The sequence below is a fragment of the Glycine max genome, chromosome 18 (genome assembly GCF_000004515.6).
Source record: "Glycine max cultivar Williams 82 chromosome 18, Glycine_max_v4.0, whole genome shotgun sequence".
Lineage (NCBI taxonomy): Eukaryota > Viridiplantae > Streptophyta > Magnoliopsida > Fabales > Fabaceae > Glycine > Glycine max.
The window spans coordinates 17,404,799-17,432,780 of NC_038254.2; the positions used below are offsets into that span (position 1 = coordinate 17,404,799).

Genomic DNA, 27,982 nt, shown 5'->3' on the forward strand with positions numbered 1-27,982 from the left:
TTATTCGTCTATCTTATACTCTGAAATCTGAGTTGAACTGTTATTTGATATGCAAAGTGGCAACATGAGTGCATGAATCCTTTTACAATGCCAAATATGCCTTTCTATTGTTGCTTCTGCCACTGGTTTATCTATATAACTGTTAGATTTAAAGTTATTTCAGTTTGAGTTGATGCAAATCATTATGATTCTTTGTCAGACGCACACCTACAATGATATATGTTCGTGAATCTCATGTTGAGAAAATGGGCAAAGTTCAAGATGTGTCTTATGAGATTTTAAATGTGCTCGAGTTTAATAGGTAACCGTCCCCCCTACTGGTACACTTTAAATTTTATGGTTTTTATATTTTCTTCTGAACATTGTAATCTTTGTTCCATTAATAGTACAAGGAAGCGTCAGTCTGTTGTTTGTCGTTATCCTGATGGAAGGCTTGTACTATACTGTAAGGTAATAATTTCTTGAGGCTTCCTCTCAAAAATTTGCTTGGATTTGGCTATGATGACATCTTACATGGAGCTTGCTTTTCGCAGGGTGCTGATAATGTAGTCTATGAGAGACTAGCTGATGGTAATAATAATATCAAGAAAGTCACCAGGGAGCATTTGGAACAATTTGGATCTGCTGGATTACGCACCTTATGCCTAGCCTACAAAGAATTGCATCCTGATGTTTATGAAAGCTGGAATGAGAAGTTTATCCAGGCCAAGTCTTCTCTAAATGATCGTGAAAAGAAATTGGATGAGGTTAAGTTTATCCTACTTGCACAGAAGCTTCTATATGCATATTTAGCATCAAACAATTTATATTTTTTGAATGGATTACCTCAATAAGTAGTTAAATTTCACTAAAATATTGTTTTGATGATTTCTCTGTAAAATTTTGTCAAGTTAGGTAGCTTGTTTGCTTTTCATTGCATCAGTCCAACATCATTGGATTCTAAAGAGTTAAGATTAAAAAGAAACTGATGCACTGTCTTATTAATTTAAACCCTTAACCCTAAACCAAACCTCACTAGCCACAGAACAAAAGAAAGGAACAACTATGCTATTCAGCAGATTCTTAAATTCTGTAGCATTACTCTCAAACTTGGACAGAATGCATACATTAGACATTTGCCACCAGTTACCTGAGCTAATTTTGGTTCTGATAAAGTGAAAATGGCCCTGTGCCCACAAGGCACTTACTTATTGAGCTAGTTTTAACAATCAATAAACTTTGCACTTTCCACTTGGACCCTATTAAAAAACTACAAAACATTAAACCATGACAGTATGAAAATTTAAGAATACATCACCAAAACATAGAAACTAAAAATTCCATCTTACCTTCTCTTAAATTTCTCTAATTTCTTGAAGTAATAATTGATAATAGTTTGCTTCATTTCATTGTTTCTTAAATTAAATGCTGCAACCAGAGAGTGAAATCCTAATATGATGATTAGAAAAAAAAAAAATTATGCTATTCTTAATATTCTTAGCTACACAGTTTGCAACCATATTTTTTATGGTAATGATTTCCTTTTTGAAACTGCTTGCATGTTTGGATGTGTTTTGTTTTCAAGATTATAATCTGATTGATAGAAAATAACTGTCAGTGTTACTATTCAAAGTTTTTGATAATTTAAATTGGAATCCGAGATTATAATCTTAACAAAGAAAAAGGGTCTAACAAAGAAAAAGGGTCTTTTATGACAAACAAAATTTTTGGAAATTATGATTATTAAAGCTAACAGATTATTTTTGAGTTAACTTTTGTTTTTCCATTTGATTCCCAACAGTTAATTAGTTTAAATACAAAATCAACTACGACAAATAACTTCACACTCTCTTTTGTATTTTTGCTTTTACTAAAAACATTTTTTTTTAGACAATTCAAATGAAATAGATTATCTTAAAACCATTTTTTTACAAACCTCCAAAGAATAAGACTTATGTCACAATCAATTATAACAATAATCAATTTACTAAATCCCTAGTTGTAAAAGATTAACTTGAGTGCAGAATGCTTGGATTTCATTGTGTTAAGTTACTAATGTGAATTATTCTCTTACTGACGTGTCTAGAAATGATACAGGTGGCAGAACTTATTGAAAATGATCTCATTTTAATTGGTAGCACAGCCATTGAAGACAAGCTTCAAGAGGGAGTACCAGCTTGCATAGAGACTCTGCAAAGAGCTGGTATTAAAATTTGGGTTCTTACAGGGGACAAGATTGAAACAGCGATAAACATAGCCTATGGTGAGACTGTTTTGAATTAGACCCATTTTTTTTCTTCTTTTTATGCTTATGTTAATCTGCCCAAAAGTGTAGCAGCAGTTATCTCATTTTATATCTTTTTTCCACCTTGCTGCAGCATGCAACTTGATAAACAATGAGATGAAGCAATTTGTTATTAGTTCAGAAACTGATGCAATTAGAGAAGTTGAAGACAGGGTACTGTCACTTTTCGCTATCATGTTTTGCTCATAGTTCTTAGTTTTTCTGACTGCAATAGTTGCATTGTTTTGTAATTTATTTAGGGTGACCAAGTGGAAATTGCACGGTTTATTATAGAAGAAGTGAAAAGAGAACTGAAGAAATGCCTCGAGGAAGCACAGAGCTCCTTTCAGTCCCTATCTGGACCAAAATTAGCACTTGTAATTGATGGAAAATGTCTAATGTATGCATTGGATCCAAGTTTGAGAGTGATGCTGCTGAATCTAAGTTTGAATTGTCACGCTGTAGTTTGCTGCCGAGTTTCTCCTTTACAGAAAGCACAGGTAAAGTTTGTATTGTGTCAATAACTTATTTGTTGACTTATTGCTCAGTTACTAATCTTGCTTATATGTAGAGTGTTTATGTTGTCCAAGAAGCTATTTTTGATTTAATTTTTGGCTTAGTGAGTAGGAGTTGCTTAAAGTAACTGCCTAGTAGAATTTGGCGTTGTTTAGCTTATGAAAATTTTCCATTATTTGTTCACTATATCTGCTTACAGGTCACGAGTATGGTCAAGAAAGGTGCACAAAAAATTACACTTAGTATTGGTGATGGAGCCAATGATGTTAGCATGATTCAAGCTGCTCATGTTGGCGTTGGCATAAGTGGGATGGAGGGAATGCAAGCTGTGATGGCCAGCGATTTTGCCATTGCACAGTTCCGTTACCTTGCAGATTTGCTTCTTGTTCATGGCCGATGGTCATATTTGCGAATATGCAAGGTATAATGTTTTGTTAACTGCAATGTATGCTAGTGTTACTGTTTATTTGTAATAACACTCAAATTGGTTATTGCAGGTTGTGATATACTTCTTTTACAAGAACCTCACCTTCACTCTTACTCAGTTTTGGTTTACATTTCAAACTGGGTTTTCTGGTCAGAGATTCTATGATGATTGGTTTCAGTCATTATATAATGTTATCTTCACAGCACTTCCTGTAATCATTGTTGGATTATTTGACAAGGTAGGATATTTGTTCCAACAGTTACTTTTGCAGTTGTGCTTCACTTGTTACATTACAGTTTTTCTTCATGGATGGCATGTTTTGATTAGTTTCTTGTGCCTTTGCCAGGATGTCAGTTCATCTCTATCCAAGAAATATCCTGAACTATACATGGAAGGAATAAGAAATGTTTTCTTCAAATGGAAAGTTGTGGCCATATGGGCTTTCTTTTCTGTATACCAGTCTCTAATATTCTTCTATTTTGTGAGTACTACAAATTTAAGTGCTAAAAACTCAGCAGGCAAGGTATTTGGACTCTGGGATGTCAGTACAATGGCCTTCACTTGTGTTGTAATAACCGTCAACTTGCGACTGCTTATGATTTGTAATTCGATCACTAGATGGCACTATATTAGTGTTGGTGGAAGTATATTAGCCTGGTTTATTTTTATTTTTATATATTCAGGGATTAGCACTCCTTATGATCGTCAGGTGAATTCCCTTTCTACTCTGGGTGTGTTGTGTAGAAAAAGAAACTCTGGCAATTTTCTTATGACCCATTAAGAATGCTGTTAACTTGAGTTCTGTTTCATTTTCTGCAGGAGAATATTTATTTTGTCATATATGTCTTGATGAGTACATTCTACTTCTATGTCATGCTACTTCTAGTTCCTATTGCTGCACTTTTCTGTGACTTTGTTTACCAAGGGTAAGGTTCAGATTTGAAGAACTTGTATTTTTTGTTTATGCATAATATGGATAAAGATAACAGTATGCTATCAGAACTCAAGATCAAGAAACACAATGATAAATATCTAAGTTTTGTCATGCTCTGGAAGTACAACTGTTAATACAGGAAAAGGATCTCAATTTCAAGAGATGTTAATCTTTTATAATGTTCATTTGATAAAATGGACACTGCGGCATCATCTCTCATTGTACTTGAAATATTTTGCATTTTAACAATGGAAACATATTTTATGGACAGGTGAACATAGTGAATTTAAGTGAGTATCCTATGTTATTTGTGTGTGTGTGACCGATAGCTTTAGAGCATGTAAAAAACTTGACATTCATTAACTATATTCCCTTATGAAATGGTGGCATCTATTCCTGCCACCAATATTTTTGTATTCATCCTGCTTTGTTCATTTTAGTTCATTTGGTTACAGGGTTCAAAGATGGTTCTTCCCCTATGATTATCAGATTATTCAAGAAATGCATAGAGATGAGGTAGATAGCACTGGTAGAGCACAGCTGCTGGAGATAGGGAACCAGCTTACACCAGCTGAGGCAAGGAGTCATGCTATATCTCAACTCCCACGCGAAATATCAAAGCACACTGGGTTTGCTTTTGATTCACCTGGGTATGAATCCTTTTTTGCCTCACAGCTCGGTGTATATGCTCCACCCAAGGCATGGGATGTAGCAAGAAGAGCTAGCATGAGATCACGGCCAAAGATTGGGCAGCAAAAATAACTGGAGTAGGATCATTGTACATTGCATAGTTTCGGTTTTCCACCTTGAGAGCCAGCCTAGGAATTCTCTAAAATTAGGATGTGCCATATTAAATATTTAGTCATTTTCATTTAGGATATATTTTTCTTTTTTCTTTCCTTTTTTCTTTTTGGGTGACAGGGGGATTAGTTCAGGATTCGTCAGATGTACATTCCAGGATATTTCAGCAATTAGTATAGTCAATTTTGTGAAGTTCAGTACTTTTCTTGTGCCTTAATTCGTGGAGTTCAGTACTTTTCTTTGTATTGGATTTACCTAATTAGTTTTTGGATATCTGCAATGTCGGATTGTTTTGTTGAAATTCATGCACAAAGTGTTATTTATGATAACCTTTCTTTCTGTGCTAGTAAAAGAATGACTTTTACATTCTATACTAAATTAATGGTGTGTGGTTATGAGGAAGGAAAGGAAGGGAATATGCGGGGGGAAAATAACAAGAGTAGTAGGTGAGAATATTAGATATAAAGGTTTGGTTTAAAAGTGGAATAGAGAGAAAATATTTGAATAGAAGTTATTTGGTGGTAAAAAAAAGTAAAGAGAAATTAATATTGAATATTATTATTATTATTATTATTTTTTGAATAGAAGTTCTTGTAATTTGATATTTTTTTGTTTTAATTTTTATTAAATATATTTGTTTTATTTTTTATCTTTAACGTGTTTTGGATAATAATTTTTTTGTTGCTCAAAATATTTTTTTATTGTTTAAAGCATTATAAATAGTGTTTTAAGGATGAAAAATAAAACACATTTTATAAAGATTAAAACGGAAAAAAAAATTCTAGGGACGAAAATAAAAAAATATTAAATTGTTAGGATGAAAAATGTATTTAAACATTATTATTATTATGGTATAGAATAATCTGGATGAAGTACTAGTAGTGTCTGAAACTTAATTTTGTGCACTTTTGCTCATTTTTGCATAGAAAAAAAAAATTATGTGTGATCCACATGTTTTTTTTTTTTTTTTGCTTTTTTTAATTTCTTCACATTTCAATCTATTAAGCACCAACATTCTTTTACTTTCACTCTCTTCCTCTTTTCATTCCAGTTCAACCTATCAAACAATGTAAAGATGATCCATTATATTGTTATCAAGCATATCATGGTTGACAAGGGCATCCTTATGACTGCGTTAGAACATCCACAATGAGTGTTGATTAATGGGTTGTTTAATAAAAAAAAAATTGTTTTAATGTGTCACATATGATTTTGAATTGCTTAAAATTAGAGAGTTGCTTATATAAATAATTATTGCTCATGAATTGCTAACTTTGTATTGAATATAGGAGAGAAATAAAATATTTGTGAGCTAATCAATTTGTTAATAAACATACCTGTTGGAGAGAAAATTAATTAAGTTGTTTAAAATTGAAGTGACATAAATTAAGAAAAATTATTATTCATAATGATCATATTTGGATCAAGAAGAATTGTTTACATTACATGTTGTCTTTTAATAACTATAATTATAATGGGTATATCTCAATTTGATGTCCACTTTTTACTAAACACTTTTGTCATTTATTCTTATTAAATAAACCTCTCTTTGAGTTAGGTGTGAGCATTGGCCTCATTAAGTGATTGGATTAGATTTATCCTTGCTCAAACTAGATTGAATTGGATCAAGATCTAAAATACATGAGAAAAGTCCAAGTTGACTAATTTTTTTAAGACATACTAATTTTATCAGGACAACCCAAAACCTAATCCTTGCTCGTCTTAAAAAAAATGCATCGGATCCATTTTCAAAATTCAAAGCTTTGAACTCATTCAAATCAACCTCATATCAGACCATATCAGACCAAATTAACGGGTTGGGTTAAATAACCCCTACATTAAATAACTACCATGTTTTTCAATAATTTATTTTGCTTTAACTCTCTTTCTCTCTCTTCTTATAGAATTAATTGTACACTCACTTTTTATTTAGCTTCCTTTATCTTCCTTTTTTATTTTATTTGTACTTTGAAAAAATGTAAAGAAGCACTCCATGCCTCTCTTTCTCCTTATAATAATACCCATACCTATTACCATTTTTTCGTGCTGATATTGTTCGTCGTTGTAATCACCGAACTAGTTCTTTAATCGCTAAAAATAATTTTCAATAGCAGTGTCTCTCTAAGATTCAATGGTAGCTGGCTTTGCTTAAAAGTGCTAATATAGTCGTTATATTTTAGAGAATTAGAAAGTTTATATATATATATATATATATATTATTTTTTTAAGCCCCAACTACGCACAATGCAACGCCGATCTGACTTTGAGCATTGGTATCATGGTCCTGCCCCCAACGCGTGCATTAGTGGTTGTAGGAACGTGATGCATAACGACGGCGGTGTGATCGGAGAGCACATGGAAGTGGCGATGTCGACGCAGGCAGATTGTACAACAGAATTGAAAGTTGCTAAAAGCAAGCTGCGTTATCGTTCTCGTTGGGATCTTATTCGTATATGTAAATTGCTCATCATCTTCATTCAATTGACTAAAGTTTTCTATCATTTTATTTAATTATAATGGGTTGGAGTGGCTACTGTTGCACGGTGGCATGTGCAAGTCGTGGTGGTGAGAGAAGATGAAAACAAGAAAAAGGAAATGGGTTGAAAAGTGTGAAGCATGTAAAAGAAAGAGAAACGAGACTTTTTAATTTAAATTAAATTAAACATAAATTACTATTTTATTCTTAAAATAAATAAATTAAAATAAAAACAATGGTTTTTTTTCATACATATTTTGTTGCATAATGATAATGCACTCCAACTCACCTAAAAATGAAGAGCGTGTATATTAATAAATCTCTCTCTATATATGTGAATTTACTGATGTACATACTTATACATTTATGTTTTTTTAGTATGAATATATTAAAAAGTTATACTATTAATATATTTTAAGATATCCGTTAATTATGATTTGTTAACTCATTAACATTAAGGATGCGTAGGTTAGCAAATCCATTAACATTTATTAAGGTATAGATCCTTACTTCTTTAGGATAATTGTTACATTAGTGTATTTTAAAATAATCTATAGAATAATAGAATGTGTGTTTATATATATATATATATATATATATATATATTGTGGAAGGGATCAAACGAACAGATAGGAAGTAAGAATGCAATATAATGGAAAGATTATGCATTATACAGTTTCAAGAGCAGATATCAAGGACACACTTTTGCAGGCTTACAAATCTTAGATTTTTGAAAACAAAAGAGAAATAGAAGAGTAAGATAAATTAAAACATTAGAAGAAACAGAAGCGGCAACAGAGCCGCACAGGATCTGTGAGGGGGGAGAAGAGAAATAAAAGAAACTTTGAATTTATTCGAATAGAAATTGAAAGAAGAGCTTACAAAAGATTTCCTAATGCAGAGCACCTCTCTCTAAAAACTTGGAAAATGGCTATCTGGAAGGGTGTCTTACATTATGGCTGATGACTCATTTTATAGCTGAAAAATTCACTATTTGCTACAGTACCGGTTACTTGACCGGAACTATTTCTACAGTAACACATATAATAGGTTATGTGATCGATAATACAATTAACAATTTAATCATCATTCAAAGAAATATCAAAACAATCATGTTCTTTCTGGTAGAAAGGGTTGTTAGTCGTCATTTACGACTAACTTTTGTATTGAATAGTTATATGAAATTAACATCTTTCCCTCAATTTATGGTTCTTTTTGTAGGATTTGTACATATTTTCATGTTTAGTTTGATTTTGCTCAGCAGATACTCCCATTTTTGTGAATTAATGTGAATCAACTTCAGTTTCAGGCCAAATGAAGAGAAGGTCTAGCAACTGGTGTCTCGCTAAGCGAGGCATATGCGCTTAGCGAGTGACATCCGCTAAGCGAGGCACTCAGTCACAGATGTCCGCGCTTAGTGCGTGGGGAAACCCTAGAAGAGGATCAGTCACAGATGTCCGCGCTCAGCGCACCGTCAGCTCACCCAGCCAGTCGTTTGTCCCTTCTCGCGCTTAGCACGCCCAGCTCGCTAAGCGAAAATTCACTAATTCGCGCTTAGCGAGAAAATGGAGCCAAGCGAGCCTTCAGAATCTGAAACGTCAAGGAGCCTTTAAAACACTGAAGTTGGCGTAAGACAAGATATACAGAGAGGGAGGAAACAAAGAGACACACCAAGAGAGACGAAAAACAAAGCAAAGCTCCAGCCTTCAAGAGAGTTTAGGTTTTAGGAGTGATTTTAGGGTTCTAGGGGTGGAGGAGACATCCTCATCCATTTGTAACCTTAGTTTTTCTTCAAGAATCTATCCTTTGTGCTGAAAGTTACTAGCTTGCAATGGAAGGCTAAACCTCTTGTTGGGGATTTATGTTGAACACTTGATGTAATATCTTCTTACTATCTATTTATAGTTATTTTTATGTGTTCATTGCTTCTATCTGTGCTTATTTCTTGCATGCTTGTGGCTTGATCACCCATTTGTATGTAAAGTTAGGATTTTTAGTACTGGGAAGTGCTTTAAAACCTTAGAACTTGATAGAGCAGGCTAGAGAACTGTATGTCTGGGGACGAAGTGCAGTGATTTAGTTTATATTATGCTATAATCTTAATGCAACTGGTTTAGACCAAGTTTTTTGAGGGATCAAGGACGAAGTTTAAATAAAGTTAGGCCCATTCACTTGAGGGATCTTGGTTTGGGTAGTTGCTTCAACATAAGAACGCTAAAACAACGTTAAATAGAGAAAAATATTTAGTAACATCAAAGTAGGTTCAGTAGAATGACCCAACGCTTTTACTTAATTGTTTTCACCTCTCACTGTTAGATACTTTAGTTTGTAGTTAATTAGAATTGTAGACAGAAACCCTTTTTTGATTATTTACTAGCTTTAGACAAATGTTTGCTCAGTTGAATGCATATTTTCTGAATGAAACAAGTTCCCTGTGATTCGATACTCTGTTCTTACCGTTTTATATTACTTGTGCGACTCAGTACACTTGTTGATTATCATTCGTAGATTATTATTCACAAACAAGTTTTTGCCGCGAAACAAGGGTCTTCTTCTTCTTCTAACAAACTTGTTTCTTCCTTCTTTGAGGAAGAGCCTGCTTCTTCTTGTTGTAACATTTGGAGAACTTCTTTAAGATTCTTAGCCAGACTTTCTTTAGATTTTGAGCCGGCTAAAAACACAACAAGTTAGGACTTCTGGTTTAGAAATATCGTAGTTTCTGGATCAACTGGTTTGAGAAGTTCTGGATGTGATTGGAACCAAAGCTTGACTTGTTCTGGGTCAGCCTTTGATGAATCAAATTGTGTCCACCATTTCACAAAAGCATGCCTCTGTAGTGATGGAAATTGATTTGTTCTTTTTGTTTTACTGTAACGATATTGCCATGAAAAAATCCATGACAGAGCAAAACTAGAAAAATATTTAAGGTCTACTGGAATTTGTGATTCTTGAGAATTGAATTGTTTTTTAAATTGAGCAAATCCTTGTTGAACCTGCTCTGGGAAGATCTCTGGTATTGGGCCAAAGAAATCCCACCATTGAAAAAAACAGTTTGGGAAGTTATTGACTGTGTTAGTCTTAAAATATATCAGCCATGAGTGCTTGAAGCGGGTGTTCTGGTGCCAAAAAACCTTGGTCCAAGCATCAACGTAATCCTAATAGGTATAACCTACAGGATCAAATGGCACTGAGAATTTCTTGCCTTTGTTTAGGTCTGGACCAAAATGTCTCGGTTGAAGAACTTTTAAGATTTGAATTGTTGAGTGAATGTTCAACGATTGATCCATTGGGTCCTTGAAGTGCTTGATAGACACTGAATTTGATTCTACCAATATAAGTTCATAAAAAGTTCTTGTTTTATTGATGGCGATTGGTTTGAAATGAAATCCTGACGGGAAAGCCTTGGCTGTCGCCTTGAATGGGTTTTTATCCAGAATTCAGGTTCCATCTGCAAAACAGTTGAAAATTTATTTTTATAGATATAACTGCTGGTTTGTTTGGTGGGTGGTGTTTGAGTTTGGGTTAGGGCCTGTTTCCCTTTGGAATTGGTTGTTTTTGAAATTTTTGCCTCTTGAATAATGTTTTGTAAGTTTGTTTCAGAATCATCGTCGGATTCTGAGGCCATATCTACCCAAGTCTTTTTGGTTAACCTTGGAACTTTGGTCAGACCCATTTCTTGGAGGGCCTGAAGTGTTTGAATTGACCAAGCATAGTCGGCCGATGTTTGTTTGGCGGTTGCCGATTTGGGGGATGCCTGAGTGGATGACTCAGGTTTTATAGTGATGATTTGGGTCGATGACCCTTCTTTTTTAGTTATCTGGGTGGAAGACCTAGCCTAGGTTGGTGACCTAGAGGATATTGAAGGACTTTTCTTGATAATTGGATCTGGTAGAGCCAACTTAAAACCTTTGCCTGAACTCCTGCTTCCCCTCAGGGAGTTCCCTGCTGCCTTAGGCGGCATTACCGGTTTTCTGTAAGAATTCATAGGTAAGGTAGTTAGGTAGAGAGTTTGAGGTGCCTTTGATATATTCTATATCAAAATCAAAAACGCTTAAAATTGCTTGCCATCTTGCAAAAATCTGTTTTGAGGCAAGGTTTTTAACATCCTTTTGTAAAATATCTTTGGCTGACTTACAATCAACCCGGATTAAAAAAAATTGATTTAACAAATCCGATTGAAATTTGGAAATGCACAAAACAATTGCAAAAACTTCTTTTTGACAGTTGAATATTTTAGTTGTGCAAAATTCCAATGTTTTGATGTATATGCAATGACATGTTCTTGGCCATGGACTCTTTGTTTGAGGATGCCACCATAACCTATGTTGGATGCATCAGTTTCAACAATTTTGAATGCCTGTGGGATAGGAAGATACATACATTTTATGGATTTGACTTTGAGTTTGATATCTTTGACTATTTGAGTATGGTGGTTAGACCAGGAAGGCAGATTTTTCTTCAGCCTATCATGCAATGGTTTGACAATGTTGTTTAAATATGGGACAAATTCTCCTACATAATTCAGACAACCAAAGAATCATTGTAACTGGGTTTTGTCCAAAATTTGGTCAGGGAATTTGTTGGTAAATTCTATTGATCTATCTATTGGAATGATTGTGCCTTGATATATATTATGACCAAGGAACCTAATTCGAGTTTGAAAAAGATTGATTTTTTATTTGGAAACTACCAGACCATTTTGTTTGATGATATGGATGAAGGTCTGTAGGTGTTTGAAATGTTGATCAATGTTTTGAGAAAAGATTAGAACATCATCTATGTAGACAATGACGAACTTTGAATAAGGATTGAAAATGTCATTCATGATTTTTTGGAATTCTGAAGGGGCATTCTTCAGACCGAATGACATTACATTCCACTTGTATTGCCCGAAAGGTACAGTGAAGGCTGTTTTGTACCTTTCTGATTCTTGGATATGAATTTTCCAAAATCCAGATTTCATATCAAATTTGGAAAATATTTTTGCAGAATTTAGTCTGTTAAGTAAATCTTTTTTGTTGAGAATATGATACCTAATCCACTGTAAGGCTTGATTTAAAGGTTTATAGTTTATGACTAATTGAGGCATACCCCGCTCAAGCTTAGCCTGTTTATTGACATAGAAAGCAGCACAAGACCATGGGCCTTTGCTCTTTCTTATCAGGCCTTTGTCAAGCAGATCCTTGATTTCTTTTTGACAGTATTGGAGGAGTTCTTCATTCATTTGAATTGGCCTAGCTTTCATAGGAATTTGTTTTCCCCTGAAGTCTTTCTCATAAGGAAGATCAACAATATGTTTTTTCCTATTCCAAAATGCATGTGGCAAATCAGAACAGATAGTTGATTCAATATGATGCAATAAAGATTGAATTTTTTCTTTTATTTGAGGTTTTTCGAATTATATTTGGATGTTATTAAAAGATACTTCTTCTTTTAAGAAGTTAATTTGGTTAATTTTGATTTCTATAAGATTTGTATTTCTAGATATTGGTTTAGTAGAAAAATCAAATGTAATCTTTTTGCCTAAATGAGTTGTAGTTATCCCTTCTTTAGATATCTGAAGAGGAAACATAGCTCTAATGAAAGGAGTACCTAGAATCACTTCGTTCTTAAGGTATTTTATCAGAAGAAAGTTTGTATTAATCCTAAGGCCTTGGTTTTCAATAATTGCGTTAGATAACTTATAGTTAATCTTTAATTTTGATCCATTTGCTGTACTTAGTTTTTCTGAAGTCTTTTCAAAGAATTTTGTAGGAATTAATCCTTCCAAAATAAAATTTGAATCAGCCCCTGTATCAAATAGGGCCATCATATCTAAGAAAAAATCATTAATAATGATTTTAATGTTTATGTACAATTTTTGGATTTTAATCTTGTTGATTAATCCCATAAACATTTCATCTTCTAAATTTTCATTTTCATTTTCTATATCCTTTTCAGTATTTTCATAATCACTGCTTTCTTCAAGCTGACAAAGGATGATTTGATGAATTTCTTGTTGTTGACGAGGTTCTTTAACTTCTCTTTTTAAATTATTAATCTCTGTTTGGAGATCCTGAATTGTTGTTGGTTTTACTAAAGTGTTTTCTAATCTTTTGAATATGTGACTAACATCAAATTTATTATTTGTAATAAAATCTTTTTGTCTGGGTTTAGTTTCTAGGGTTTTCCTTAATTTTTCTAAAAAAATCTTTTTTTCCTGGGGGTCAAGTATGGAATTGATTGCCTCAAACAAGAGATCTTATTCTCTTGTTAGAGTGTTGATTTGCTTTTCATTATCATCATTCGCAGATGATAGTAGGTCATCTTGTTGAATCATGTTGAGGTTTTCATCGAAGAGTATGGAGGATGAAGTTTCTGTTTCTTCTTCCGAAGTTTCTATGAGCAAATTATTAATCTGCTCTTCAATGGCTGGTTCTAGGTTAAGGTTTCTTAATTTATTTCTTTAACCTACAGTATTTGTTAATGTGGCCTTGTTTTCCATAGTTGTAACATGTTATTTTGGATTTTAATTTCTGTTTAAGAGTTTCCATTTCTTTACTAGTCGATGGTTTGTGTGAGTATCTCCTTCTCGAAAATCTCTTTTTATGGATAGTTTTATTTTCTTGGGGGGTTTTTTCCTAAAATTTTGTTTTTTCTTAAGTTTGGGACAAGCTGGTAGTCGAAATTGTTCACAGAAAGATCCTAAATCTCTCTTTGTTTGGGCTTTCTCTTTGGCTAGTTGTCTTTGAATTTTGTCATCTTGACAGAATTTTAGGATCCTAAATCTCTCTTTGTTTGGGCTTTCTCTTTGGCTAGTTGTCTTTGAATTTTGTCATCTTGACAGAATTTTAGGGCCACTTTCTGGACATAAGAGATTAATTGACCATAACTTAAATTCTCATATGGAATGTCTCCATTAGCAGAGTGGCTACGGATTTTGTCTCTAACCTTATATCAAGGAAGTTTCAAACCGAGTGACATGCCCCCAAGTACAAGTATTTTTCCTCATGAAAAACTACGAGTACTTATTGACAAAGTTTGTACTATTTCCATGCAATATGAAGTATAAAACATGAGCATTATCAATGCACTGACCATGGATAGTTAAAGATTCTAAGGGGGTGTTTGGTTTGGTTGTTTTCTGTTTTCATTTTCACTGAAAACAGAAAACGGTGATGAAAATGTGTTTGGTTAGATTTCTGAAAACATTTTCAGTGAAAATAAAAACAGGAAACAACCAGAAAATGAAAATAATAAATTTCCGTTTTCAGTGTTTTTAGTTGAGAACAGAAACCTCATTTCGGGTAAAATGAAATTGTGGTGACAATGAATGTAATTTTAAGCAAATCTAAAAATACAAAAAGACAAGAAGTCAATATATCATAAATTTTCAGTATTTTTATTTCATGAAAACAGAAAACAAGAAGTCAAACCAAACATATTTTCAGAATTCTAATCTTTTGAAAATGAAAACAGTTTTCAGAAAATGAAAACAGGAAATGAAAACAGAAAATGAAAATACAAACCAAACACACCCTAAGTCATCCCCTTCTCTCTCCAGGAATGCTTAAAACTCTTTAAAACACTTTATTTCCTCCTCTAGGGATATCCAACATGGTCACCACACCCCCCATGTACATACATAACATACATCATCAACATCAACATCATCTCATCTCAACATCATCATCAACATCACAAGCAATCACATTCTACATGTATACATACAAATTCATGCCCGGGATTCACATTCCCCAGGTCTTCAGGCAACATAAACCTCACACAACAACAATCTATGGTATCACGAGACTCATATTTTTAAGGAAAATTCTAAATTAAAGAGGAAAACTATGGTATTCAAAACAAATTCTTATGCCCATTTAAAATTTAATAAAGAAGTAACTAGAAGAAAAAACATAAAATTTTGGGCAGTCTCCTCTATAGTTAAGACTTTTCCCAAAAATTCCAATCAATACAACAACAACATCATTGACAATTTCAATCATGCACAGGGACAAACATACATCCCCATAATAGGGTTCCTTGACCCCAACTATGGTATCAAAAGTTGTAAACAAACAATAAACTTCCTTCACCTATCTATATCTCTTTGCTAGTTCCTTGTGGCATTGTTCTAAGATTTCTTAGGTTCACGTCCGTTCGTCCAAATGCAGAGCTCTATATACCAAATCAAAGATAATTCAATATAGATTTCAAAGACAAGGTTAATATTAATTTTTGGGGTTAAATACCTATTCAATTTAAAAAGGGGCTAAAGGGGTGTTTTGAGATTCATATCAAAGAGAGGTCATTTTGAAATTCTGATCATGCCACTGTGACCAGGGTTCAAAAAATGTTACAAAAAAAAGTCTATTTTATAAAAAGGCAACTTTACAATGTTTTTTTTTCAAGGGTTTTTCAAAGTAAGTAAAAAATCCAATAATGGTACCCAAGTCAGAAGAGTTGAATTTTGAAGATTCCGCTCCGATTAAACTGTTCTTCTCCGTGCGGTGGTCTGATGACAAGCAAAGGCGGCTCGGGGCGGTCACCAGTGGTCAGTGGTGGTGGAGGAGGAGGTTCGGGGTGTTGGGGGAGAGTTTAATGGAAGATAAGGAGAAAGAAATGACTCTTTTATGCTTCTAGACTTATTTATAGCCTACAAGACTCGCCCAGACAAAATTTGGCTTGCCTGGGCGAGCTGATCCAACTTAAATTTTACTACTTCGGTTAAAATATCATATCTAATACTTAAGATGTTATATTGTAAATCCCAACGGTAAGAATGTGCAAAATTGGGTTGCGAGCCTACAATCCATATTTGGAAGAGATCCAACGGTTAACGAATCCAGGATGTGGTTTTAGTGGAACAGGTTTAAGTAAAACTTGAAATCTCATAATTTCAACCTAAGTCAATAAAAGTCCACATAACTCAACATTCACATCAAGCAGATCGCACATGGATAATTCACACAATAGCTTAACTCATCCAAATTAATCAAGTAATAAAGTAACACAATAAAAACATCAAACATCTATTTTCAATTATTGAAATTTCAGGGTGTTACAACTTCCATCTCTTTGGTTATGCAAACTTCGGGCTTAGATAAACACTACATAGGTCTCCAAGGCGATTATGTAGTAGTCTCTTTAAGGCCTAATGTGCTGACTCAACCTTGCATCTGCAAAACACAAACAATTATTTTTATCCATTGATGTGTTAGTAAAACCAATATACATTTACAATTTTCATACGTGTTACTTGTTGTGTTTCCTAGATGCATTACCTTATTCGTCCAGGCTTTAACAAATCTTTGCTTGTAGGAAATCAACCATGTTTTTTTGACATAGTCAACAAACATTGATCATGGTGAGCAAGCAATTTTAAACTTCATAAGACAATCATCGAACTCTAGCTCAGAAGGATAATCCACCAGACTCCCCCATGCTTCCATGACATAATCCCATGCATTTTTTGACCCACAAGGGTTTTACATTTTACCTTCGTATTCTTATCATTATGAAACCAACACAAGTTAGTTGCCTCAAGGAAAACAATTTTCACAGCATTCATCAATGCTGAATCTCTGTTGATAACAATAACTTGAGGGATTGCATCACGTCTTAGCAAAATACCTCAAAAATGTTCCAGAGCCCAAACACCATTGTTTATACATTCTCCTTCCAAATAGGCAAATGCAGCTGAAAATGTCATCCCAATATGTGTCACACCAACAATGTCAAGTAAAGGCAGCCAATATCTATTTGTTTTGTAGGTACTATCTATGAAAAATACCAAATTATAGGCATTGCTTAATTTCACTGCATCTGAATGAGTCCAAAATATATCACGCACAACATCTTCATCCTTCATTTCATGCCAATGAATATACTGATCGCGTTCAAGAAGCTTCATTAGTTGTTGCATTTCACTATTACTGCCTCTTATAGAAGAACAATATGCATATCTTGCATTACATACTTGCTTCATTGTTATACAACTATTGGAATTGTGCTCCTTCAAAGTGAGAAGAATATTCTTTGGTTTGACCATTGATTTTGTCATATCACCAATAATAATCTTCTTATTCTCAATTAGTCGACCAACATATGGATGTCCAAAGAATGAATTAGTCAATGCATGATTATGAGTCTCACATATTAACTTTACCATCTACCCTTCACTTCCTAAGACTGGTTTCGCTTGCAGCTTAAAGGGACACCTACATTTTCTATTGTCAGTCACCGTTTGTACTAAATCTTTCTTATATGCTCTATATTTTCCAGTAGCTGTGTCTGACCTCATTATCATACCCACAAAACCAATATCATATGCAATAGAGTGAGCCTAATGCAAAACATCATCACGGGTAGCAAACACTTATAAAAGGGATAATACATGTTTAGTCTTCAAGGGACATTCATTTACTTACTTTACCAAAATAAAAAATCGTATAAGTACCTGAGAAGTATTGAAGGTATCAGAACAATCAATATTTTCAAACACACTAAGTTCCTCTTCATTGTCTTCATTCATATTAACTTCTTAAAAAATCATGCTCTCGTGTATCCACTGATCTTCATCCATCTTAACAAAATATTAAAAAAAATTCAATGACAAACTAACGACAACTAACGACACTATACATAATTCTAATTATTTATAAATAAATCTATTTATTTTAAAAAACTTTCATGTTGAAATTTATTTTAAAATCTTCCACACTTGATAAGTATGCAGACATATCAATAAATATGTTTTTTTAACATATACTATCACACAATTTTATTATTTTTTTACTGCATATACTAATATATTACATTGAAATTGATAAGCATATATATGAAAATTTATATCTAAATTTTCACATTTTATACACTTGCATAAACTATTTAATGTAATAATATTTATAGAAATATATTAAAAAATATAACTAAATTTATTAAAAAAACATTAAAAATAAAATTTATTTTATTTTTTAAATTTTTTTAGGTTATACAGATTAACAATTCGTATAACTTATATGAATTGACAATTCATATGATTCATACGGATTGACAAACCGTAAGTTTCATATGGATTGATAATCCGTAAGAACCATACGGATTGACATTTCGTAAGGTTCATACGGATTGAAAACTTACGAATTGGAAATTTGTATGTTTCTTACAGATTTGCACAGATCAAAATTGAAGTTGTAGATGAAAAAAACTAACCTCATCCGCCGTTGCACCGCAACACCCACCATGATCACAATCACAAACTGCGAACGAACCACCACAATAGTTCACCTCGACCAAACCAACCATGACACGGAAGGAGGAGCTCAGCCAAAAGAAAACAAAAATAAATGGTGTATGAAGAAAATTAAAGAACCAACAAACGAAGAAGTAGTTAACAGGGGTAACTTTGGAATTTTATTAAAAATGTTGGGTGTAGAAAGATTATGTATGGTGTAGGAAGAAAATCCAAGAATCTAGCTCAACAGTGGGGATGGGTTTTGGAATGGGCTTAACAACAGAAATTAACTTTGGCATAGGCTTAACAATAGAAATTAGCTTAATAATAGGAACAGATTTTTGGTATGTACTTGTATACTAAAATAGGAATTGGTTTTGGTATTATCTTAACAATAAAAATTGGTTTCGTAACAGGCTTCACTATGGGAGTAGGCTTTGGAAAAAGTCCTTTAAAATTTTCTTCTTCATTAGGAATTGGTGTAATAATCGGCTTTGGAATAGGCTTGATTATGAAAATTGATTTTGGTATAGGTTTATATACTGGAATAGGAATAGGCTAGCTTAACAATTGGAATTGGTTTTGGAATAGGCTTAACTACCGGAACTGGTGTTTTTTAAAAAATCCTTTAAATTTTGCTTCTTTGTCATATCTTTGTTGGCTTGTTTTTGCTAGTTCTTCATTTACATATTTCTTTTTAAATTCTAAAGAAAGATTAAACTTGCATAATTTCAATCCAGTAGTATATAATTGTTTAAAATTTATAAACCTATGGCACTAAAAACCAAAATTTAAAAGCATAGTGACCAAAACCATAATTTCAAGATTAGAGTGAAAAAAAGTATATTAGAATCAAATACATATATGTGCAGTTTCATTACACCAATCCAAATACAATATTCCCTTTGATGGTTAAATATCTTCATTGGGCATCTTCGCATCAAAGTTTCATTACACCAAATTTATGTAGTTTAATTGGTGCCAAATCACATTCTAACTAAATCATCTAGAGTTCTACACAACTTTGTTATACTTGACAGACTATGTTCAATTCAGCAATAAACAAAACAAGTATGACACATCATTTTAAAACAATATCAGTAGTCTAATTTAGAGGTAATAGTTTTATAAAAGAAGACTATATGAGCTACTATTCATTAACCAACTGTTTAATGTTGCATGTGAAGGACTGCATCTATCGAAGTCAGTTGTGAACAATTATATCTACTTGTAATGTTTGAGTTTGTAGTTCTTTGTAATCTTTTTTCTCTAAAGAACTGCTCAAACCAATACCATTCATAAATTTTGAAATTGACAACTATTACAGTTTTTCTGTACTCTCTAGTTACCAATGGCTAGTAATAAAAGTATTAAAAGACATCTTGTACACAAAATACATTGATTATATCCTAACCTTATTCTACTATTCATTATCAAATACATGGATTAATGGATACCATTAGGCTGAACAAAAGCAAAATTTTCACTCTAACCATAATTATCATTTAGAGCAACTGAGCAGGGTCTTGTATTGTACACACTACTCAAATTTAGTATTTACTCATTTTGTACTGTCAACTATATCATTTGCAATACTAGACTAGAGAATTTAAACTATTAACATTTGTGCATTTTATTAGTATCAATTTAGGAGTAGATACCATACCAAAAACACATAGCATCTGTCCAGAAGCACCATGGAATATGTATGGAATGTCACTTAGTGTATGAAATCTATTTACAACATTTTTCATTGAGAAGCAGAACAATCAATTACAAAACAAACAAATTTGTTGTAGTAAATGTTTGTTTTATTAGAGAGGCAAAACATTTGTTTAGACTGTAGGCCTTTGGTGCATTAATGCATTGCTCTTATGAGTCCTTCATTCTCTTTATCTCTCTTTCAAATTTCTTATACATGTTAATTTAAAGTCTTATAGAGCTGCTACTATGACTTGCGTGCTACTTGATGTTTCTTGGTTTTATGAGTCCTTTATATAAAGAATAGTTGTTTCCCAACTTATGAAGGAAATAAATTGATAATTCTTTTTTGATGGACAAGTGGCCTCGAAAATATTAAGAAGAGGGGTTGAATTAAGATTTCGTTGACTATTCCTAATTGAAATTTTCCCTTTCTTAATTATTCCCTAGATTCAATTATTTCTTTGTTAGCAAGTTACTGAAATAATAAATGAAGGAAAATAACTTGCGGAAATGTAAAGACAACAAAAAGTAAAAGAGATAAGGGAAGAGAGAATGCAAAACCGGATTTATCCTGGTTCGGCCACAACCTATGCCTACATCCAGTCCCCAAGCAACCCACTTGAAATTTTCACTATCCTTGTAAAATCCTTTACAAGCAATGAACCACAAAGGAATCCCCTCCTTTGTGTTCAGTGATTACAACCAAGAAGTTATGCCCACTTCTTGCAATGAACTCAAAAGCGGTTAGTCTTTTGAGTCCAGTGATAACAACCAAGAAGTTGTACCCACTTCTTGCAATGAACCCAAAAGCGGTTAACCTTTTAAGTCCAGTGTTTAACCAAGAAGACCTTCTCTTGAAAAATAGTCACCAAAAGTAGGTCTCTTGAAAATCTTTTTGTAAGAATGGAGGAGAGGAAGAAAATATAATAGCACAAGTTTTTGCCCAATGAACTTTTCTTGACAAAGCAGGTATTGAAAAAAAACTTTTAGAAAGATGTTGAGAATGAAATCAGTAATCAGTATCTTTTGAAATTCGTGCCATGGTCACATATTTATAGCCATTTGATGGCTCTTGAAGAAACCATGTTAAAAGTTATGACTCTTGGCAATTTCTTCAAAACTAGTCACTTTAAAAGTTGTGACTCTCTTGAAAACTAGTCACTTTAAAAGTTGTGACTCTTGGCAAATTCTTCAAAAACTAGTCACTTTAAAAATCGTGACTCTTGGAAATTTATTTTTCAAAACCAGTCATTGGTAATCGATTACCATTATAGTGTAATTGATTACACATCAATAGTTGTGACTCTTCATGTTTAGATTTGAAAACCAACGTTTAGAAACACTGGTAATCGATTACAAATGTTGTGTAATCGATTACACAAGTTTGAAAAAGTTTTATCACAAGTTGTGACTCTTGAAATTTGAAGTCCAATGTTCAAAACATTGGTAATCGATTACATGCCCATGGTAATTGATTACTCCTTTGTAAAACAGTTATAAAACTGTTTAGGCTTCTGGTAATCGATTACCAGAGAGTAAAAACTCTGGTAAAAGGATTTTTCTTTGAAAAAATTCTATTGGAAAAATTGTGCTATTCAATATTTTTGAAAAACTCTTTTTATACTTATCTTAATGGTTCTTGCATATCTTGAGTCTTCTCTTGATTCTTTACTTGAATCTTGATTCTTGATTAAATGACTTTTTGATTCTTGAAACTTGCTTGACTCTTGATTCTTGACTTGAGTCTTTGGAATCATCAAAATAATCCTGGAAGCTTTGCTTCCACATTTTTTTGGTACATAGTAATAAATTGATATGTAGAAGTTCTTTTAACATTAGGTGCGTGAAAATTTTTTATGCATATTGGAATAGAATTTGAATACCTGACCTAACTCTGAACATCTAACGTACTAAGGTAATGTCAATTGTGCCAAGAGCATGTCCAACATTGAACTTTTTCAGGGTCATGCACACAAAATAGGGGAGGAGATGATGTTTTGTCTTCTTCACCAATCCATATCATGTGGAGAATTACAGGGACCAACTCAATTTCTACTCTCATGATCAAATGGTGAGTAAACGGAGATCAAATCCTGACTTGTAATTGGTACAAAGCAAATCCACCGCAAGTGAACATAAAAAACAATAAGCTGGTATAGAATCAGCTACTATTCATTACCCAAAATTAACTTAGAAATCATTTGGTTTTATATATTAATATTAGCTGCAATAAAGTTACTTAAACATAATTCAATATAGCTAACAACCCATAAAGAAGAGCAACTCCAGGAAGCTAAAACAGGTACAATTTTTATGAAAAATTAAATTCAGCTACTACCATGACATCATGATATGATATCATTGAAAATAGTGATGAAGAGTTTACTATGATTTGCATGTATGATGTATCACCTTATGATCATACGTATGATTTTAATTTTTTTCTACTTTTCCTATAGAAATTGAAGACAAAGTGAAAAGGATATTGAAACTTATTAAAGAGGACAGCCGTGAAGAGGATGGTACCCTAGTAGAACATTCTAAGAAGGAACCACTTATTGAACTGATTGAAGATTTCCACAATCAATACCAATCACTGTATGCACAATATGATCATCTAACGGGCAAGTTAAGGAAAAAGATTAAGGGTAAGCAAGAAAAGAGGAGTTCTTCATCCAACTCGGACTTTGATTCAGATTCAAACTATTCTCAAAATGGACAAAAAAAACCCATTTTGATATATATATATATATATATATATATATATATATATATATATATATATATATAAAATTGACTTTTCCCACTAAACAAAATAGGACATGGACAAAAGAAACAGGGAAAAGAAGGTTCACCACCATTTCCAGTTGTTCATTCATAATTTGAATAAATATGATTGCAAAATCAAAATCACTATCAAAGGACAAATAAGCCTTTTCTGACAGGGTTTTTGTATGCAAAAATGAGGTTCATCTCACTGTCAATGTCATGACTTCAACCCCTCATTGAGCCCTGGCAGCATTCCTAAATAGGAACTTGTTTTCCAAAACCAATAACAACTTACACAAATGAATTTCCAATCTTCCTCTTGAATATAGAGATTTTTACCTGGACACCCTTCTAGTGTGCATCCTTGTATGACTCAATGATTAAAAGAGAAAGTTTCTGCAACCAAAAGATGTTTAATAGTAACCAATTGCAATTTCTTATGTGCATTTAAGACTATACTTTGATTAATAAAAATTATTAGTTATCCACACCAACTCTCAATACATGGAATCCATATGTTTTCATAATCATACCTACAACTATTGACATATTCAATTTCATGAACTAGGCAAGTCAGTTGCTAGTTAAAAACAAAAGGGAAAGCTATGATATTACAAGACATACCCCATCTAGTGTAGTGTGTGTGTATATATATATATATATATATATATATATATATATATAAGATGACGCACATAAAAACTATCTTACAACTTTTATAAGGAAAATTAAAGGGAAAATTAAGTTCCACTATCCGAATCTGCTCTTTAAAGCACAAAAAAATCTCTGTATAACACTGAGACTACGACAAAAATGAAATATTCAATTTGTGGAGCTATTAAATAGGACATCCACAACATCATTAGAGAAATGGACCAAGAATACATACCATGGAGCCCTCACGCAAATCCCCACTCTCCATTCAGTCAGCTTCATCAACAACTCCTTCTTCGACCCAATTCCTCCCTTCAACAAACTTGGAGCCTTCAAGGCCCTTTACTTAGCTCACAACTAGTTCTTCGGCCAAATCCCCTCCAATTTCTTCTCTCAATTAGCTTCCCTAAAAAAAATATGGATTTCTAGCAACAAGTTCTCCGGGCCCATCCTCTGTTCCTTAACCAATCTTTGCTTCCTCTCCGAACTCCAACTCGAGAACAACCAGTTCTTCGCCTTGGTCCCGGAGCTTAAGTAAGGCATAAAATCCTTGGACATGTCGAACAACAAGCTCCAGGGAGAAATCCCCGCTGCCATGTTGCAGTTCGACGCATAATCTTTCTCCAACAACGAAGGGCTTTGTGGGAAGTTCAAAATGGTCGGGTTGGGGGATGAGTTTTGTGTTGATGTGATCAAAGTGTCCACCCAACGATGAGCAGGGATCACATGTAGGAGGTGGTGCAAGTGCACGTGCCGAGTTCAAACCACAGCAGGGCCTCCGAGGTGGGGAGCAAGAAGGAGTCTACTAAGCAAAACCCAATAAGATGTAATGTGTAACTTATGCATTCACTAAAATCGCAAATTGACTTTAATTTAAGGCTTAATTGCAAAATCCGTCCCTCTATTTTTTTAATTTACTATTTGAGTCCTCCTATATTTCAAAATTCACTGTCTAAGTTCCCATAAACTATTGACGGTTAACTTTTAAACATTGACTAGACTAGAAAGTTGATCTTTAAAAATAAGAAATTTAAAAATGTCTGAGGCCTTAAAGTGAAAAACACACTCCTTTACCACTACACCCAAGTGCTCATTTGAATATTTGGTGCAAAATATAGTATTAACATAAGTTTTTGGCTTAATTAATTTCAATAATCATCCCTCTGATGAAATTATTTTGTTTAATTTGATGAAATTTTGGTAATGCATTTCTAGTTGTTCTCTGACTGCATACTTGATTATCGGGAAATTAATTTCACCGATTTCATGTCGTGTACTTAGAGCCAATGCGAAATGCTGCCAAAATTTTGTCAAATTTAACAAAATAGAATTAACCCTGATGTATGAAGCTACCATAAAAGACGGTCCTGCCGAATGGGATAAGGCCACACCTTTAATAAAAAAGTGAGATTTTCATGCATCGAATAACTTTGAGAGTATGACCGAGTTATTACTTAGATGGATCGAAGTTGGATGAATGAAAGTCGCATCAGCCCAGAATATGAGGAAGGCGTCGAGCAATTCTTACAATTTGCTTCACAAAGAGGTCAACCGGATGAAGATGGAAAATATTATTGTCCTTGCATCAATTGTTTGAATGGAAGACGACAAATACTGGATGACATACGAGAGCATCTGTTGTGTGATGGAATTAAGAGAAATTATACGACGTGGATATGGCATGGTGAAATGACAGACATGCAGAGTGGGCAACAATCCGAACCATTTGATGTAGAAATGGGAGATCACTTGGAGGATATGATTCGTGACCTTGGACAAGAGTCTTTCTAGCAAGCACATGCCCCTGTGTATGAAAGATTGCAGGGTGACTCAAAGAAGCCTTTGTATCCGGGGTGTAACAATTCCTTGACGCTATTGTCGGCGGTGTTAAGTCTGGTTAATGTCAAGGCCAGATATGGATGGAGTGACAAAAGCTTTACTTCATTGCTTCAAATAGTGCACGATCTGCTTCCACAGGATAACACATTGCCTAAAAGCTACTATCAGGCAAAGAAGATATTGTGTCCGATGGGTATGGAGTATCAGAAGATTCATGCTTGCCCTAATGATTGCATACTGTACAGGCATGAATTTGAAGAAATGTCGAAATGCCCTAGGTGTGGGGCGTCACGGTACAAGGTGAAGGATGATGAGGACTGCAGTTCTGATGAAAACTCAAAGAAAGGCCCTCCAGCGAAAGTGTTGTGGTATCTTCCCATCATTCCAAGGTTTAAGCGTTTATTTGCTAATGAGGATGACGCAAAAGATCTTACCTGGCATGCAAATGGGAGAAAATCTGATGGAATGGTCCGTCATCCAGCTGATTGCTCCCAGTGGAAGAAGATTGATAGTTTGTATCCGGATTTCGGCAAAGAATCAAGAAATCTTAGACTTGGACTAGCTAGTGATGGAATGAATCCATATGACAATTTAAGCACTCAACACAGTTCATGGCCAGTTCTACTAGTAATTTACAATTTTCCGCCTTGGTTGTGCATGAAGCGAAAATACATGATGTTGTCTATGATGATATCGGGCCCAAGACAACCAGGAAATGACATTGATGTTTATCTAAGTCCGTTGATTGAAGACCTGAGAAAGTTGTGGGATGAAGGAGTTTTAGTGTTTGATGGGTTTCACAAGGAGACTTTTCAAATGCGTGCAATGCTTTTTTGTACCATTAATGACTTTCCAGCATATGAGAATCTCAGCGGTTACACTGTTAAGGGTCATCATGCATGCCCCATCTGTGAAGAAGACACAAGCTACATACAACTGAAACATGGTAGAAAAACAGTGTACACTAGACATCGCCGTTTTCTAAAAGCTCATCACCCTTACAGAAGATTAAAAAAAGCTTTTAATGAAAGTCAAGAGCACGAAATTGCGCGGACACCGTTAACTGGTGAGCAGGTCTTCCAGCGGGTTGAACACCTTAATACTGTATTTGGAAAGACCCAAAAGAAGGATAAAAGTAAGAGTTACATATGGAAGAAGAGGTCCATTTTCTTTGATCTTCCGTACTGGTCTGATCTAGATGTTAGACATTGTATTGATGTTATGCATGTAGAGAAAAATGTATGTGACAGTGTCATTGGGACACTCCTTAACATTCAGGGCAAGACGAAAGATGGTCTAAATACCCGTCAAGATCTAGCTGACATGGGCATACGATCGCAGTTGCATCCAAGGTCTGATGGTAAAAAAATATACTTTCCTCCAGCTTGTCATACTTTATCTAGAAAGGAGAAGATCAGTTTGTGCCAGTGTCTACGCCGGGTTAAAGTCCCACAAGGATACTCTTCAAATATTAAGAGCCTTGTGCAGTTCAAGGAGCTTAAGCTGGTGGGGTTAAAGTCTCATGATTGTCACGTGTTGATGCAACAATTGTTAGCCGTGGCCATACGAGACATTTTGCCTAACAAAGTCAGGTTAGCCATAACTCGCCTGTGCTTTTTCTTCAATGCCATATGTAGCAAAGTCCTTGATCTGGTCAAGTTTGATGACCTGGAAAACGAGGCTGTAATTATACTGTGCCAGTTGGAGATGTATTTTCCTCCTGCTTTCTTTGACATCATGGTCCACTTAATTATTCACCTGGTCAGAGAAATCAAATGTTGTGGTCCTGTTTATCTGCGCTGGATGTACCCGGTTGAGCGCTACATGAAGATCTTAAAAGGGTATACCAAGAATCTACATCATCCAGAAGCATCTATTGTTGAAAGGTACATCGCAGAAGAAGCCGTTGAATTTTGTTTAGAGTACATTGAAAAGGCTAAACCTGTTGGCCTTCCTGAGTCTCGCCATGACGACAGAGTGGGCGGTAAGGGTTCAAGAGGACTGCATGTTATCACTCCAAGTGTAGAAGATTTGTTACAAGCTCACTTGTATGTGTTGAACAACAGTAATGAAGTTTTGCCATACATAGTTCAGCATGAATGTTTAGTCAAACAAAGTAATCCAAAAATGTCAAAGAACTGGGTCTTGAAAAATCATAACAAGATATTCTCTGATTGGTTTAAAGATACAATCTTTGCTGACGAAAATGCTTCTGAAACATTAAGAAAGCTAGCTCATGGGCCTAAAAGAAATGTTATAACTTGGCAAGGATACGACATAAACAAGTATTCCTTTTACACAAAAGCACAAGACGACAAAAGTACAATGCAAAACAGCGGGGTCACCCTAAGGGCTGAATCTCAACACTTTGCAACTGTACA

The 27,982-nt window shown here is 34.0% G+C and overlaps 1 protein-coding gene across 2 annotated transcripts in view; it reads left to right on the plus strand.

Moving 5' to 3' along the window:
* Positions 1-5,214, plus strand: part of LOC100815547 (phospholipid-transporting ATPase 3) — a 59,399-nt gene extending 54,185 nt beyond the window's left edge. The window contains exons 17-27 of one of the 2 annotated variants that reach the window (XM_041011664.1): positions 200-301; positions 387-450; positions 534-746; positions 2,077-2,242; positions 2,358-2,437; positions 2,524-2,763; positions 2,979-3,200; positions 3,277-3,444; positions 3,553-3,915; positions 4,029-4,132; positions 4,596-5,214. In XM_041011664.1, coding sequence (XP_040867598.1) covers positions 200-301; positions 387-450; positions 534-746; positions 2,077-2,242; positions 2,358-2,437; positions 2,524-2,763; positions 2,979-3,200; positions 3,277-3,444; positions 3,553-3,915; positions 4,029-4,132; positions 4,596-4,902 — 2,029 coding nt within the window. In that variant the 3' untranslated portion in view covers positions 4,903-5,214. Of the gene's footprint in view, positions 1-199; positions 302-386; positions 451-533; positions 747-2,076; positions 2,243-2,357; positions 2,438-2,523; positions 2,764-2,978; positions 3,201-3,276; positions 3,445-3,552; positions 3,916-4,025; positions 4,133-4,595 lie in introns of both variants that reach the window. The other variant, XM_003553164.5, reaches the window with a different exon arrangement.
* Positions 5,215-27,982: the final 22,768 nt, after the last annotated feature.